Source organism: Lycorma delicatula, chromosome 7, assembly GCF_047948215.1.
Source record: "Lycorma delicatula isolate Av1 chromosome 7, ASM4794821v1, whole genome shotgun sequence".
Classification (NCBI taxonomy): domain Eukaryota; kingdom Metazoa; phylum Arthropoda; class Insecta; order Hemiptera; family Fulgoridae; genus Lycorma; species Lycorma delicatula.
In genome coordinates, this window is record NC_134461.1 from 119,094,633 (window position 1) to 119,112,453 (window position 17,821).

At 30.0% G+C, this 17,821-nt stretch overlaps 1 protein-coding gene across 5 annotated transcripts in view; it reads right to left on the minus strand.

Moving 5' to 3' along the window:
* Isha (Insulator su(Hw) mRNA adaptor) overlaps positions 1 to 17,821 on the minus strand; it is a 113,413-nt gene that overhangs the window by 73,381 nt on the left and 22,211 nt on the right. For 3 of the 5 annotated variants that reach the window (XM_075371880.1, XM_075371879.1, XM_075371878.1), the window contains exons 4-5: positions 17,489 to 17,678; positions 7,941 to 8,068 (exon numbers count right to left, since the gene is read on the minus strand). In XM_075371880.1, the coding sequence (XP_075227995.1) occupies positions 7,941 to 8,068; positions 17,489 to 17,678 (318 nt within the window). The remainder of the gene's footprint in view (positions 1 to 7,940; positions 8,069 to 17,488; positions 17,679 to 17,821) is intronic. The other 2 variants (XM_075371882.1, XM_075371881.1) reach the window with 2 other exon arrangements.

Below are 17,821 nucleotides of genomic sequence, written 5' to 3' on the forward strand. Positions count from 1 at the left end.
TCCTTCTGAGCAAGTCATAAAGTCTTCTGTAAATTGTCATTTTTAGGAGCGAGAGATTAGAATGGGAGGGCATAACATAAGGGAGCTTACTTTTAAAATAAATTGAATTCAAATCATGATATTGGTGTTTTAGTGGGTATGAGGTCTATGAAGCTCAGTTTCCAGCTGATGATGGTTTAAAACCTAAAGATGTTAAACAAAAATTAACTAACAAACAAACTTCTATACTGTATGTAAAATCTTAAGATGGATCCTGCCTACAAGCTGCCTCTAACACCACTTCTGCAACCCAGCACGAGGAACACTTGCTACTGGTTGCGACAAATTAAGACCTCAAAATGAAACAGACTTGTATTTATTATTATTTTTTTATAATTGTTTATTCTACCATATTCATTTATTTTTACTATTTCGTTTAATTATTTATTTCATCTGTTATTTACTTATTCTACTGTATTTATTTATTTGAACTACTATATAAATTATTTTGTATGAAATCATTTTATATTTTATGTTTATAAAATTAGTATCTTTGTAGTATTCATGATTGTTTTTTAGAATAAATTTAATAATGATTATAATTATATTATTCTTACTCACGCTTCTTTAACACTTTATTTATTTATGTATTTCTTTACAATTTAATATTTAATATTTTTATTTTGTAGGCCTACAAAGTTCACAATCATATTAGTTATAGGTGTGTATGTGTTATTTAACTATCCCACTTCACAGAAAATCATAACATTATACCCTGTAATAAAATAAATAAACAACTCATTTCATATACTTTTATATTACATTATTGTTACTGTTTATTTATAGCAAAACCTTAGTTTAACATACTTGAAAAAAAGTTATCAACACAGTTGTAGGCCTTTCCCATCACACAGTTTTTTTCTGATACATGGCTTACACACACATAACTTAATTTAAAATATTTATCATTTTATTTAAATATATTTTGTTTATTTAATGCAATGTTTCAAACTACAGTGCAAATACTATATTTCAATCATGTGAATGTGGCAGTACTAGCAGCCACATTAAGTAAATTTTTACACTTTAAATATTATTCGTTTATTTAATTCTACTGCTCACCTGTCATGTCACAACATAGCAGACAGCTACAGCGTAGTCTGTGGCCACTAAATGTGATGTGGAGTGTGTAAGGGGGAGCGACTGGGTTAGGACCCCACTTTGATAGGGAACAAATTTGTGGATTCAATAAGATGCTAATAATAAAACTGAAATGACCCACTGTACTGTCTTCTACAATGTTTCAAAATTATTACTATTTTTTTGAGTGGGGGTACAATTTAGCAAAAAACATTTTACACAAAACTTTTTTACTTCCTTGTACAAAATAAAGAAAGTATTGTGATTGCAAAATATTTCAGGTTTCAGATTTCAACAAAAATATCCATTCTGACCATCCCTGAATCAATTCTGACTAGTTTCAGCGTGACGTCTGTAGAGACTTACATATGTACCTCACATAACTCAAAAATGAATAGCTGTAGAATGTTGAAATTTGGGATATAGAACTATTCTAACATCTAGTAGTGCACCTCCCATTTTGATGACAATCAACTGAACCAAAAGTGTCCAAAAAGCCCAAAATCCAATAAAAATTTGAATTTTGGACTTTTCTTAACTACAGTAATATGTTTTCATTGAGAACTTTTCAACAATGTATCATAAGTGGTGCTTATTTTCAATGGTTCCAGAGTTACAGCCAAATGAAATTTTAATTAATGAATTTATTTGGATCTCATAAGAGGAAGGCATATTGGTTCGAATCAAACTTCATGCTTTTTTTTTTTTAAATTAAATATATTGATTTATTAATACGAAGGGGGTGCTGAAAAGTTCCTGGCTTTGATGCCTTGTGGTTGAAATAGAAAACAACTTTGGGTTCACTTGAAAGTTTGAAATCTTTTGTATGTAACTGTGCAAATATCAGGTGTCCAGGATTCATACAACTTTTTCTGTTGTAGATGAAAGCCGAGATGGCAGAGTCTCAAGCAAGTTTCTCGTCAGTGCAGTTACGAGTTATCATGAAGTTTTTGTTTCTTCAGGGAAAGTCAGCAAAGGACATTCACAATGAGAGGTCACAAACAATGGGGGAGAAGTGTGCTTCCTACAGCACTGTGAAAACTTGGATATATCGTTTCAAGACTGGTTATTTCACTTCTGAAGATGAGCCCCGCAGTGGGCGCCCTCAAATTTCAACTCACTGCAAAATGCAATGCTGTTTCATTCTTGAGGACTGGCAAATATCCACCCAAAAGATAGCCCAGAGAGTGTGATGATTTCATTATTACCACAATCCTAGACATGCGCAAGCTTTCACCAAAGTGGGTGCCCAAATGTTTGAACTGTGATCAACAGATGGAATGAACTGAGACATCCAAAGCTGTTTTGTGGCATTTTGAAGCTCCAGAGGCCTTTTTGGCTAGGTTGGTGACTGAGGATGAAATATGGCTTCACATTTCTGATCCTGAAACCAAGGAACAGTCAAAAGAATGGCACCACAGCAGTTCCCTGCGGCCAAAAAGTTTCACACCCAGAAATCGCCCAAAAAAGTGATGGCATCAGTTTGCTGGGACAAAGACAGCATTCTGTTGGTAGACTATTTACCTCAGGGATCTACTATAACCAGACAATATTATGCTAACCTGCTGGACCAGTTGAAGGAGGCAATTAAGAAGAAACTTGGGGGGAAGTTAGCCAAAGAAATCCTTTTGTTGCATGACAATGCACCTGCGCATACATCCAACGTTGTGGCTGCTAAATTGACGACCCTGGGCTTACAACTGGTCAACCATCCTCCTTACTCACCAGACCTAGGCCCTTCGGACTATTATCTGTTTCTGAACTTGAAGAAACACCTGAAGGGTGTTTCTTTTCATTTTGAGGACATTGAAGATGTCAAAGAGGCTCCAGAGAGCTGGTTTCGCAACCAATCACAGGACTTTTATCTGCACGGACTAGAAAAGCTGCAACAACAAAGTACCAAGTGTATCACTCTCAGGGGAGAATATATTGAATAAATAGATTATTTCAAAACTCTGGCTCCATTCTTTATAGGCAAAACCACGAACTTTTCAGCACCCTCTCATAATTATTAACCTCTGATTTTACAATAAATAATTCAATAACAATAAAAAAAGAAAATATAAGAAAAAATATCAGAAGTTTTTTTAAATATCATGTACAATTAAAAAAAAAATGTTATGCACATTTAAAAAAAATATGTATGTGTAATTTAATAGGCATATAAGTAAGCCATGTGGTGTCCATATCAGATTTGGTGAAACATCTGATAATTGGTTTAGTTTTCATTTTGTTGATGGTTACATCATAATAATTTTAAAAAAAAACATAGTATTATATAGATATAAGGCATACATTTATCTAATTAGTATTAAAGGAAATTTTACTCTATCCTAATATTTCAAGTAAAATTGTTGATTTGAGGTGTAATTGTAAAAATATTTTATGTTAATAACTAATATTTTAGCAATTGTGTACTGTCCACTTTATTAAACAATTAGAGAATCATACTTCACTTTCAAATAAAATAAGTTTAAATGAAGTCCAGCAAAAAATGTGTATATGTAATTTAATAGTCGTACAAGGAAGTCATGTGGTGTCCACATCAGATTTTTTATAATTGTTCACAAAAATATTTATAAAAAAATTTAATGAAAATCACCCCTTGCACTGCCTTCTAATTCTTCAAAATTAAAACCAATTTTAGGGAAAGGGGTGAAATTTAGAAAAAAAAGTTTTTTTTACAAAAGTTGTTTATTAATATTCACAAAATTATATAAAAAAAAAAATAACCTCAATTATGAAAAATCTGGAGACAATTGTTTTTTTCCTTTAAAAAATTTAATAGCATCAATGCCCATATATAGAAATATTATAGCCAAGTTTGGTGAAAATTGGTCAAGTAGTTATAAAGATATAAGGCGATTTACACACCAACATACATATGCACATTTTGTCATAGAAATTTTGATGCCATTTTTCGCTTTTCTGGAGTCCTTAAGTAGGCAATTTGTCAAGATTCAGTGAAAACTGGATATACCCGATTCTGACCAATATCATTTTTCAGTTTTCTGGGGTCCTTGGGAGTCAATCTGTCAAAATTTTATGAAAACTAGATATGTTCAATTTTGAACGATCACCATACTTTCCTTCTATATAGCTATAGCTGCTAAATAAATGAGAAAGAAAAAAAAGAACATATACTTTCAATAAATAAATAAATTACTTCATATACATCTTGAACAAAATAATAATTTTATTTTGTAATAACAAATTACCAGAACATATTTTGTTACTATAATAATGACATCATAATTAGATACAGTGCAAATTAATTGAAGATTTTTGCAATACACTACTATGGCTGCTGGTATGAGAAGTCATTGAGTGATGTTAAGAGCAGTGTAAGGATGCCATAGTGTACTAACAGACCTGTCTTTAGATATTACATATACTATAACAATAATGACAATGGTAGCAGTCATGGTGATAGTAGTAATGATTATTTATTTTCTTGGAATATAAAATCTTTACGAAATAAAGTTAATATTTTGGATCTATTATTGAGGTATTAAATATAGACATGTTCATCAAAGTGGTGAACATGTCTATATGTGATGAATCGAATGAATGAAAGATGGACAACCAGAATTCAGTTAAACATTCTGATAAACTGACTTGTGATGACTACTCAATTTTTTGTTGACTTATCAAGAAAAGTCACTTTTAATTTGCCAAGTAATACAAAAAAGTATTCTAATTTTAAACAGACAAGTAGTGGCACTGAACTTTCCTTTTCCTTTTATCTATTGGACATTACAGAAATAATAAACATAATTAATTCCTTAAAGAATAGTAACTGCCTGGATCGTTATGGGTTAACAAGTAAGTTGATCAAACACACACTTCCAGTTATTTCTAAACATTTAATGTTCTTAATGAATCAAGATTATCAGTTTTTCTTGATGGATTCAAACTGGCTACTGTTCTTTCCTCATATAAGAAGGGTGATGTTGATGATACCTCAAATTGTCGACCCATTTCAAATTTGCCCATTTAGCTTTATACATACAAATTGCAATTGTTACATGAAGTGAAATCCGACGATAAACCCAAACGAGCAACATTTAACAAAGACATTCTTCAGCACATTGAGATAAGACAACTTTTTAGCCAAGATTATGTTTTCTGATGAGTAAACATTTCACCTCAGTGGTAAGGTCAACAGACACAATGTGTGAATATGGGGTAGTCAACATCCTCAAAAGACCATACAGTATCAAGATTGCCCCTAGGTCAAAGTATGGTGTAGCTTAATGAAGGATGAAGTTATTGGACATTTTTTCTTTGCAAAGGCAACTATCACTGGTCACACACATCTTGATATGTTAATTTTGTGTTCCCTCAGATACGACATCGACACCCGAACCTGCTCTTCCAGCAGGATGGAGCACCTCCACACTGGCATTTGGAAGTCTGGAACACATTGACTGACAAATTTATACAAAGATGGATTGGGAGAGGTGGCCCAATTCTCTAACCACCCCAGTCACCTGACATTACTCCTATGAATTTCTTCCTGTGGGGGTATGTTAAGGACAAAGTAACAACTCTGGAACAGATTGTGAGAAGATTAGAGCTGCTATCGAGACAGTTACACCACAGATGCTGCAGGCTACCTGGAGAGAAATTGAGTATCAATTAGACATCCTCTGTGCCACTTGTGGGGCACATGTAGAAATGGTGTGATCGCACAAGCAAAACTTCATAATTATGTGTATCCACTATTGTTTCAATCTTCTTAATGCATCAAATATATGTAGTATTACAGACAGTTCAAATTAGGGTATTTTGTCTCAGACACCCTGTATATCTTATAAATGATTTGAATGTAGGCTTGGATAAAAAAAAGTAGCTTAAATAAAAAATTCACATCTGGTGACACAAGATCACATGATATAACAAAGGTCAAAGTCAGCAGCTCTTTAAATGATCTTGTTCACATATATGCATATGATGAAGTCAATATGATTATGGGTTGATTTTTTTTCATAATAAATTAGTTCTTAACCAAGAAAAATCTAGCTTTATGAGACATTGAGGATAATAAAAACAATTGTATATTAAAATTCTAAGTAGTTATTGATTCAGCTCTAAACTGGTTACCAAATATTGGTTCATTGGTAAACTGTACGTTTACCAACCCAAGTGGTGACCAAGTGGTGGTCTTTTCTTGCTTTGTAGTTTGAAGGATTGTGTTTTGAGACTTGCTTATTAATTTGAATATTTATTATTGGGCTTAACATTCTATAACAAGATTGTTTGTAGCATTAAGAAACTACCCTGAAGAGACTTTAAAAGCAAATTTAAGTATGAACTTTTTATGGCAGACTTTTATTCTTTTGAAAACTTTTTACAGTGGTCAAACAATGTTTTTGTTTAAATTGAAAAACAGTGTTATTGCGATTCTTGACATTTTTTTTCTGTACAAAATAAATTTTTTGTGTATAAAATAAATCACATTATTGTATTATGAAATTTATATTATTTTATAAATCTATTATTGTTGTTTTAGTTTTTAGTATACTGTACTAGTTTTATGAATAATATTATGACAATTATTATAATGTCTATAATGGTAACTATATGATAAATAAACAAAAATGAGTTACATCCACCCATTTTTTGAGCTGTTTCATGGTCTCTACATTCATGAAATTCACAACATCCTTGCCTCATCCACTCACAATTCTGTCAATGATATTGTAGTGCCTCATATTGCAGTACTTAAGGAATACAAAAAGGTCATGTATATTCCTTGAGTTTTTTTTACAAGTCCAGTTGATTCAATATCAAACTTACACAAAATTTACAGAAATCTTGCCTGTCTGTTTTGAACCAATAGAAGTTATTCTCAAAAATTATAGAAATTCATTTAAAAGTTAATCATGAAATGACATCATGCATGACTTGATACAAGTAACTTTTCACAAAGTTCAGTGATGTCAAATGTCACTCTTTCCTCCTGTTGCCACACACATCCATGCACACCTATCCACATTTCCAGTAATATTTCATAGCGCTGATGCTTATACTATGATGATCATACATATGCAACAATTACGAATGAATCTTAGTGACAATATATCTTGTTTGCTTGCAAAATAAAAATTTATACCATATATCTCTAACTGGGAAAATTATTGATGGAGTGTCAATAATAGATAGAATTTCTTTCACCTACAGTACTTCTGGTAAAGAAGTACTGTTTTACTTACAAAATTGAAATTATCATATGCTACATGTTTCATTAAAAATATGCAGCCATAATTGAGTTCCAGTGCCACATATTACATGAACTTTATTTAAAAATTAACAAGTTTTTACTGATTCACTATTTCTACTTCATCTGCTATGTAATTCTAGACTGACAAATTCATAAATCAAATACTAACATTAACAGGAGTTTTTTTTTTTTAAAAAAAAGAGTATACCTGAGCTTACAACTTTCTTACAGTTTACAAGTTAATTATAAGTAGTAATTGCAATCAACCAATCAGCTCTTATAAATTAACACCATTTAGTGTTGGGTTTTAATTAACAAAATATTCTGGCCTGGCAACCCTAAAAAATAACAAAGCTATTTGGCAGTGGATTAAACGTATATACACATCAATTCTACCTGCAGGCTATCAGTAAATAAAACTGCAAAACATTAAAATAATAAAAGGGCATTCTTTTCTACTATGATCAAGTACATCATCAGATTTTCACCCACAATATTTTACAACAAACACAACAAATTACTTACCATTTACAAGAAAATTACTAATTAGTTTGTAGTTAATTACAGATTACAACAAAACACTGTTTTAACTAACCTGTTTATTGGGTGTGACTGCTGAACTACTGCTCAACTGTAACAAGCTACTATTTGGTGTGTCTGTTGATAAGTTACCTAACCATGATGGGGTTCCATCTGATTTTACCTGAGGTAGAGGCTTAACACCTAAAACAAAAAATACGTATTTCAAAACAATACAATGACCACATATATATCATTTTTATAACTTTGTACAGTTCTTTCTATTGTATATACATGGGTGAGCCATTAAAATGCAATTAATCACTGTTATTTTTTAATAACATTACGGTTGTTAACAATCAATAACAATAGATCTTATTTATATACTACTTTTTTATGATGGAGCATGGGATGGATGAACAGCATTTACAATTAAACATATAATGAAAATGGTATATTTTCATGGCGGTACAATTATAATTTTAATGTCACATATAACATCAACTAGAATGTTGTGATGCCACTAGTTTGGTTAAAAAAACTGATTTAGCTTTGAAAAGAAAATAATCTACCTACATCAGAAAACATAGATGAAGTACCATCTACAATGCTAATAAGCCCAAACAGTTTATCCGCCATAATTCAGTTACACAAAGCTTCTCAATGAAGTGTTTGAAGTGTTCTTCATAAGGACTAACACAAGTATCCATATAAAATTTATGTATTAGACTTAAATGACAGTGAACAAGAAGTTAATGAAGATATTATTCATAATATGCAAATGAGCAGTAAATAACTTATGGTTTCTACTTATGTGTAAATGTGAATAAACAAAACTTTGATGGCAACAAACAATTCAAATTAAACATATCAAGAAACTAATTAATACACTAAATTCACCACTGTGTGATATGCATTAGTACCCTCTGAAACAATTGGCCTGCATCTCTTTAATAACAGTGATAAGAATGCAACTATAGTCGCATCAGAGCAACTAGTGTGCATGACAAATAATTCTAATCTCCATGCCACAGTTTCAACCTATCATCCAGAAAGTCCTGAGTTTGGATCAGTCATGCAAGGTATTTTTCATATGCTTATATGGTGAATTAATTATCATCAACCAAAAATTTCTGTCTCCTTAAACATCAGAAAAATCTGAATTAAACCTTGACATATAGTTTCAACATGATGGGGGACCAGTCACACTGCTAGACAATCAATGAATACATTTAAATGACTGTATCCAGTTCATGTTTTCTACATGTATAGCAACATTCCTTGACCTATGAGACTACTACACCCCTATAGCATGCTATTTTTTTCTTTGTGGGGCTATTTGAAGATAAGGTATTCTGTAATCCATTTTCATAAAAAGTTAAGAACTAAAAGAAAACATCGGTCACAGATTCCTAAACATCAGTCACTGATGTTTAGGAATCTGTGACTGATGTCTATGACTAATGTAAAATAATAAAAATTCAACTTAAAAAATACTTGAATTAAAAGTGATCAGAATGTTCTAAGATACAGAAAAATATTATTCAATAAACTACCAATTTGCAGTAAAGTTTATTTTAAGTCTATAAATAAAAAGCTACTAAACTTTAAAGAATTACCTGTTTTATTGAATCATCCATTTATCAATTTGTAAGTTACACTACTCAGAAATTGGCACTACTAATTATACAATATGACAAACTTATTCACAAGTAGCACTACTAATTATACAATATGACAAACTTATTCACAAACTACTTGTTGCATAGAAACATTAAATAAGCTTTTACATATGACAGGTGGTTATATCCTAGAATAAATTCCTATGAAGAGATGGAAAGTTATTTTGAAATTATTCTTGTGTAATTGTCACTACACTGTAAAACATTTGTTTAATTACTTTTGTCAAAATGGTGGATAGGTAAGTGAAAATGCAATATGGTTTATTAATGTTAACAGTTGATGAACTTAACAATGTTAAGAAATCAATGACTGGAATCTCCAAGATTATTAGATATACTATCTGGTCAAGTCAAAATCATTGAAATAAACTTTCAAAGCATTATGGTGATGCTTACAATTACATAAAGAAAAAACTTTTTTTTTAATTTATTAAAAATTGATTATAAAAACTTTAAATGGTAATCCCCTTTGATAACTTTTATTCATAGAAGAGTTTTTCTTTGGTCAGTTGAATGTTCAAACTACGTTTTTAAAAACTATAGTGGTTTTAGTGTTTGAAAAACACTAGTGATAGTGTTTATTTACTTAAAAACACAATTTTTTTTATCACATACGTTTCTTAGCACCTACTTATGATTGCTTAAAAGATTGAAATGACCAACTAGTTTTAAATTAATTTTTTTCTTTCTATACACAAATTATGACCATTTTTTTCTCTAATTATTATAATATCTATTTTAACATAGCTCCTTTCTTTAAATTTCATTAGTTTATACTTTTATATCAGAATTTGCTTGAATTTAGTTACACCGCCACTTTATTGTACTGGTAGCCAAACTTTCTAACCAAAACTCAAACATAAAAAAATTAAGTGTTGCTTATTCTCATTACCTTGAAAAAAAAAAAATTGAAATAATGTCTTAATTTGTTTTAATTCTAAGTGCCTGCAATACCTAGTTAAGCGACTTTAAAATGGATAAAACAAATGCTCCAATGTTAGAGAACCTTTAACATATCCAGCAACTATGATTTGTTTTTAACAAGACAGCATGTTTCATAAATATTTTTTTTATTTTTTAGGAGTAAGCGAACATTCAACTGGTATGATCCCAATTTTTTCTTGTTCTGTGCTGATCTTTTTTATCTCTATATATCTATGACATCTATTATTCTAAGTTACGTTTTATAAAATCAAATCTCTATCTACTTCTACAGTTTTTACCCTCAAGAATTCTCACTATTAACAATGCTAACCTAGAATATGGTTCAAATGACTGGATCATCCAGGTCTGCCAAATGTTTCTCTTCTACACTTCCTCTTTATTTCCAAACTTATCAATCCACCTACTTTTTTCAATATTCTCCTGTACATTATATTTTAAAAGCATATTATCTTTTCCTTTCTTGTTTATCTACCATAAAATAGAGCATGATTATATAATAATCGTGGTCAAAACTCTTTGTCATAGTCTTGTTTATAGAATGCTTTCATAGCTACATATCGTTCAATTACAGTATCCAGTTAATTACAACCCATCTTTCATTTCAGAGTTTAGCTGGATACTTCTGCATACTATATATTACAGAGACAGAATTTTTTCAAAGGAAGGTTGAGCCTATTCTCGAGAGGTTATTTAATATTTAGATGAAAAGCAATGTTTATTTTAGCGTATTTATAAATTGATAGTACAAAATTAAAATGAAATAAGCTGTTCCCATTCTGGATAAAAATTCCCTATTCTGACTTTGAAAAAACTAAAAATTATATGACTTTCGCTTTCTACACTTTCTCACCCGCCCTTAAATTGTTTGGCCCATGTATAAACAGTTCTGGGGCAATGTAGTATCCCCAAACTGTATCTTTAAATGAGTTAAAATTTCCCTGGGTTTAACGCCTTCATTAGTTAAAAACTTTACAATTATATATTGTGTAACAGACAGAACCTCTTGCTCACTCATTGCTGTACTGATGACAGAACAGAGCGGAGAAGCTAACCAAGCTGGTTCCCCCTCTCTACGACACTTAACATTAACTCCCACTCACTCCGCCATCCAGCTTGGAACTGCTTGCTGCATAGAATAGCAAAATTGCTGTTTAAATTTGATTCACCCTCGTAACACAAAAATATAGGCATAGATAATGAATACAAAAGAACTATTACAGGTGTGTAAAAAAAAACCACAAGAGATATTTAAAGAAAGAAGGATCTTTTTAACATAAAGTATATTACAGAACTACTTTTCTTTCATAAATCATAGCTTCATCTTATTACACGTATTTAATAATATTTTTACTTAATCATACATTTTTGTCACGACACAGCATGAATTTTACACAGATCAATTCTTGTGGATTAAATTCTTAGAAAGAATTTAAAATTAAATTTTTAGAAAAAATTTAATTTTTCGGGCAATAACTTTTTTCTACTTTTTTTTAATAATTATACAGGTGTCCTATGAAGAAACGGAGAAACTTTCAGGACATATTCTATGGGTGAACATAACAAAAAAAGTTCATATAATCATAGGTATGGAAACGCTTTTTTCAAGTTACAGCTAGCAAAAGTTTTTACCCAGATTTCAGCTCTTCTAACAAAAAGTGCCCTACTGTAATTTTTGGTACCCAAATTAAGAATTAAAATTGATTTCTTAAGTAAGTAAGTTGTGAACTGGGAAACAGGATAAAACAGACCCCAGAATTGTAACTTGAATAGTTTTTTAAGACATCCAATGTAAAACACAAAATTAGGTGTCTAAAAAAATTTTGTTTAGGTTTGTAAAATAGCTTTTTAACCCAATATCATATTTACATTCTTACACTGCTGACTTAGAAATCATATTTAAATCCCTTGGCAGTAAGTTGGAGAACATAGTAGTACACAAAAAATCAACAAAGAAAGATTTTTCGCTGAAAATGTCCCACAGTTCCAATCGCATTTGTTTTTCTCTCTGTTAGCCTTCTATATAAATCTGGAGAAGAATACCAATTATCTAAAAACAATGTGTGATCTCGGTCCAACAATGGTTCATACATGACAATCACAACATTAGTACTGACAGAAGAGTAGGATTTGTCATATCATCACCTATATACATTTTGAAATATAAACAATAGCCTGAACTAGATTCACAAATTTTATTCCAAATCTTGATCGTTTAGATCTATTACATAGTACATCACCATCATCACCACAAAACCTTTTATCCACCATGATGATTATTGGGTCATCAAAAAAATATGAACAGAGATTATTTTATTTTGATAAGAAGCAGTGAGCAGGCTAGAAAGTGGGATTTACAAAAATCACATGTCGGCACTTCACTTTAGAATACATTATAATGCCACCTATGAGCTACAAACTGAAATATATACATGTATACGTAGCACTGCAACCTCAGGTCGTCATGATTTATGTGCCAAAAAATCATGTGATGACCTCTGGGCGTCATATGGTTTGAGTGGGTTAAATTACTAATAAATGCAGAAGATTTAGTAACAAAACTTGTAGAGAATTTAATTCTGAGAAAATTAATGTAAATACAGCCAATAAAAAGTAAATAAAAACTTATTAAGATCGGTTTTTTACTGAAGAAAAATAGACAGAGAATCATATGCTGTATCTAATAAACATACATTCTTTTAAACATTCTTTGGTGTATCGGCATTTACAAACGAAAGGCTCATTTCAAGTAAACACAAAGTAAATCATCGTGTGATTCAGCGTAGCCCAGACACTAGTACAAAGTGAATTTTATGTCCCACTGGTTTGTCAAAAAACAAAGTGCGATGCACCCTACAAAAATAAAATCTATATCCTTTCCTACTGCAGAAGGTTCAAAATTTGAAGCCAAAAGATTACCCCCAGCAGTTAAACTTGTGTCATTGGCTTCTAGACAATGCTGATGAGGTAAATACAATTTTATTTACTGATGAAGCCCGTTTTACGAGAAATGGGGTCTTCAATTCTAAAAACTGTCATTTATGGAATGAAAAGTGTGACTTATTACTTATCAGTAATAAGCCACACGTATGGTGGAAACTAGTTTCCAACATAGATTTCACACTAATATTTGGTGTAACATTATTACTGATAAAATTCTGGGACCATTTGTTTTCAATGAAAACCTTAAGGGAGATGCATATGTTAATTTATTGAAAAATAATTTGCTGGCTTTTTTGGAGGATGTACCTTTACAAACTAGACTGAAAATGATTTTTCCGCACAATAGTGCAATGCCACATTTTTCTTTAGAAATCCCTTCAATGCTAATTTCTTATACTGGATTGGACATGATGAACCAATCAATTGGCCACCACAATCACCTGACTTATGCCAGTAGATTATTTCATTTGGGGCAATATGAAAACAATGTATATCAACAAAAAGTTAATGCTAAAGAAGAGTTCTCATTAAAATACAAAATGCTACTTAAATTTATATGAAACAATTCTGAGATGATACAGAAAACCAGCAGAAACATTTTAAGTCAGGCAGAGTGACTGACTTATTCATTCCTTCACAATGTTACATTGTGAAGGAGAGAATTTAGAATAATACAGTAACTGGAATTTGTTATTCTGTTACTATTTATCATTTCATTTATTTTATTTTTTTGTTTTGCTATATTCAGAAAAATGTTTCTAAGGTACAGAAAGAATACTACAATTTTCTGTCTATTTTTCATCTGTTTTCTTCAATACACAGATTTTTAGAAGATTTTATTTACTTTTTATTGGCTATATTTACATTAATTTTCTCCAAATTAAATTCTCCACAAGTTTTATTACTAAATCTTCTGCATTTATTAGTCATTTAAAATTTTATTGTACTACAAGCCTGAAAAAAAAAATTGTTTTTTGACATTGAATTTTGTGTTAACATCAAATATATTAAAACCTACTACAGTTAAAAATCTGGGACCTGTTTTATCCTATTTCTCAACTAAAATTACATAAGAAATCATAACTTTATTTCTTAATTTGACTCCCAAAAATTACAGTAGGGCTTCTTTTTATTATAAGAGCTGAAATATGGACGACAACTTTCGTTAGCCGTAACTCAAAAACAAAGTGTTTCCAGACTTATGTTTATATGAACTTTTTGCATTATTTTCTCCAGAAGAACATGTTCTGAAAGTTTCTCTGTTTCTTTGTCCACAAAGAAACAGAGAAGAGTATTTATCGATAAATCTTTTTTATTTTCATTCTTTTTTTTAGAGAAATATGTCGGCTATAAAAACCCACAAGCTGAACATCAAATAGTATCAAGAGCTACCAAAAATGAAAATCAAGCAAATGAGAGTCAAAACACAAGCTACATGACAAGTATGCATGTGAAGCTATGAGTAGCTACTACATAAACATCTTATTCTGTAATTAATAAAACGGTGACCTGATTTCATACCAAAATAAACAATTATTAGTTCTAAACACACTCATAAAAAACAAACAAAGGAAATAAAAAATTATTTTCTGAAAGAAAATAAAAATCATAACTATCAAAAATAACATTATACTAGAAAATTACTAGAGTATTGCTATATTAAACAATTAAATATCTTATTTATTGTGCTAACATATATGAAAGCTTGAACTCCAACAACTTAATGATATAAATATAGACTTAAATTTAATGTGATATTAGTAAACTTCAAACGCAAGCTCAATTCCTTCTCAATCACAAGATAATTTTATATACAAAGAAACCAGCACCAATTTTAATGATTATATAAAAGAAACCAGCACCAATTTTAATGATTATATAAAAACAGCCATGCATGACTTTACAGTGAAATCTAAAGAAGGGAAATTTGACCAAACCTGCTTTTAGTAATTATGTAACTTTGAAATGTAAATAATTTTGCTATGAAATAAGATTTTAGAATGGAGTAATGAAGGTTATATGCAGTTCCAAAAATATCTCTCTCAAAATGAATAAAATCTAACTTCTAACAAATGAAAAGAGAAGAGAATAATAATAAATTAATGGATGTCTTCTTCTCCTGCCTGCCTGTCAACTGGCAATGTTTTTCTGTCAAATTTAAGAATCTCTTATAAGGCACCAAACCCAAAATGTAACTAACTGCCCAAATAATAAAGCAGTTAGTCTTGCTATGGCTCCTCAATTCCTAATGGTTTCATTTTATCTTTAAAAAATTTATTTGATTTAATAACAAATACTTTTCATATAAGATTTGTTTAAAAAATGAAGAAAACACACACATACATACATTCATACAAAATCATTGGATGTATAAATGATCATTTCAAAAAAAAAGTAAAAGAAGCCACGCAAATTATCATAAAAACGTATCATATTAAGTTTAATTAGTAAAAAAGAGAATTAATTCACATTTATCCATTTAAAAACAACATAAGAATAGAAGCAAACCATCCATTAGTTATTTCACTAACTAGCCATAAATCCTAATTATTTCAGGATATCTGTCAAAACCTTATTATTTTCTATCTTCAAAAATATGCTATAAAATTCTAAGTCTATTCTAAGATGAAGCAAAATATAATGAAGATTTTTTTTATGTACATTCAACATTTTTTTCGAATACATTCCTTTCCGCAATGAATAGCACTGTTATCTATTGTGAATCTAACTAAATTTACAAATATAAGGTTTTGTTACCTCAAATGGTTCTGTAATGCTTTTTTGTAATAAATTCTTTATTTTATTTTAAACTGTTCAGCTATTTGAGAAGTCATCTTTCTTTCTAGATATAAGTAGATTTTTTAAGTTTTTGTTAATGTTACTGCTTTAGAGATCTGTTTTTAAGAGGTGGTTACTAGAAAAACCTGTGGCTAAATCAATATTTGTATATTTATGTATAATTAACAGCTCACAGTAACGAAAATGTACAGCAGTTATTACAAAATACTAAAATAGAATGGAATAAAAAAAAAAGGTGACCAGTACTGATAAAATATTTTCTTTTTTCTTATTCAAGGTTTGATGTAGTTACTAGAAAGAAGATAGAGAATTTGTCATGTGCTAAGAAAAAGGAGACAACAGAATAACCAAGAAAGAATAATTCCTTTGTTCACTGAAAACTGCAAGAGGCATGACAACTTGGAAAACCAATATGATTACAAAAAGAAGAGATCTGAAAGAAGGAAATGAACAGACTGCAGCTCGGTAATAGATAAGGTATAGGTGATTAAAAATAATATTACAACATAAAAATGTTAATGCCATTATTTGTGTAATGTATCTTTTTTTCTACTCCTGTAAATCCTAATCATTTTAAATGACATATTACACTTTTAAGCATGTTTACTACGAACAGTTAATAAGTTAATTAATCATTACACCTAATTTCATAAAAAAATCTAATTCAGCTTGGCTGTTTAAAGCATAAAAAATCTAATGTTTAAAGCATTACTACCAGCAACTTAAAGAAATAAATATATATATACATACAAACAACATCAGATATATTTATTCTAATTTACTGATATCAATATTAATAAATAAATACCCTAAAAGAGTAATACAACATTTCTCAAACTCTTATTGTTAAATTATAACTTAGATTTAGTTATTAAAACTAATTAAATATTATAAACACAGAAATACTATCTACAATGTAGTATAATGTGTATAAGAAAAAACAAAAATTGCAATGTGATTCAACATAGGTATAACATATTTTCCCCCTTTTTCTTTTACTTTAAATATGATACATCCAATAAAAATTAAACTTTTTAATTTTTTTAATGTAATTTTTAACTGGGAATCATGAGTAACAATGATTTAAGGAAGAAAATATTCTTAAGTGCTGATTTATTTTATTACTCTTTAGGTTATTCATCTATTTGCATTAACAGAATCTGAAATACTAGGATTTTAGGTTAAGACTAGATAAGAAAAACTAAAAATTCCAACAAAAAAAATTCCAACAACATTCAATCAACCAGTCATGACTAACTAGTAGGAGTCCTTGTTAATGAAGTGCTGTTAGAAGTGGAAGTGTTCTTTGTTGTCAGACCATTACTTGTATTCCCTTGTTCCTTGTGAATTGGATGCGTTGGATCTGCCAAGTCGAACAATGGCTGTATTACATCAGATTCAAACACATTATTCTTCTGCCATAAATTTAATACTCTAATAACTTTACTCTGCAAACAAAGAAAACAACTATGAATTAAAAATTTAATAAAATAATAAAACTAATAATCATTCAGCATAGTAGAAGAAGTAACTGAACAAGTGTATAGTGAACAAAAATTCTTATGGAGACGCCCTTAAAGGTAAAACATGT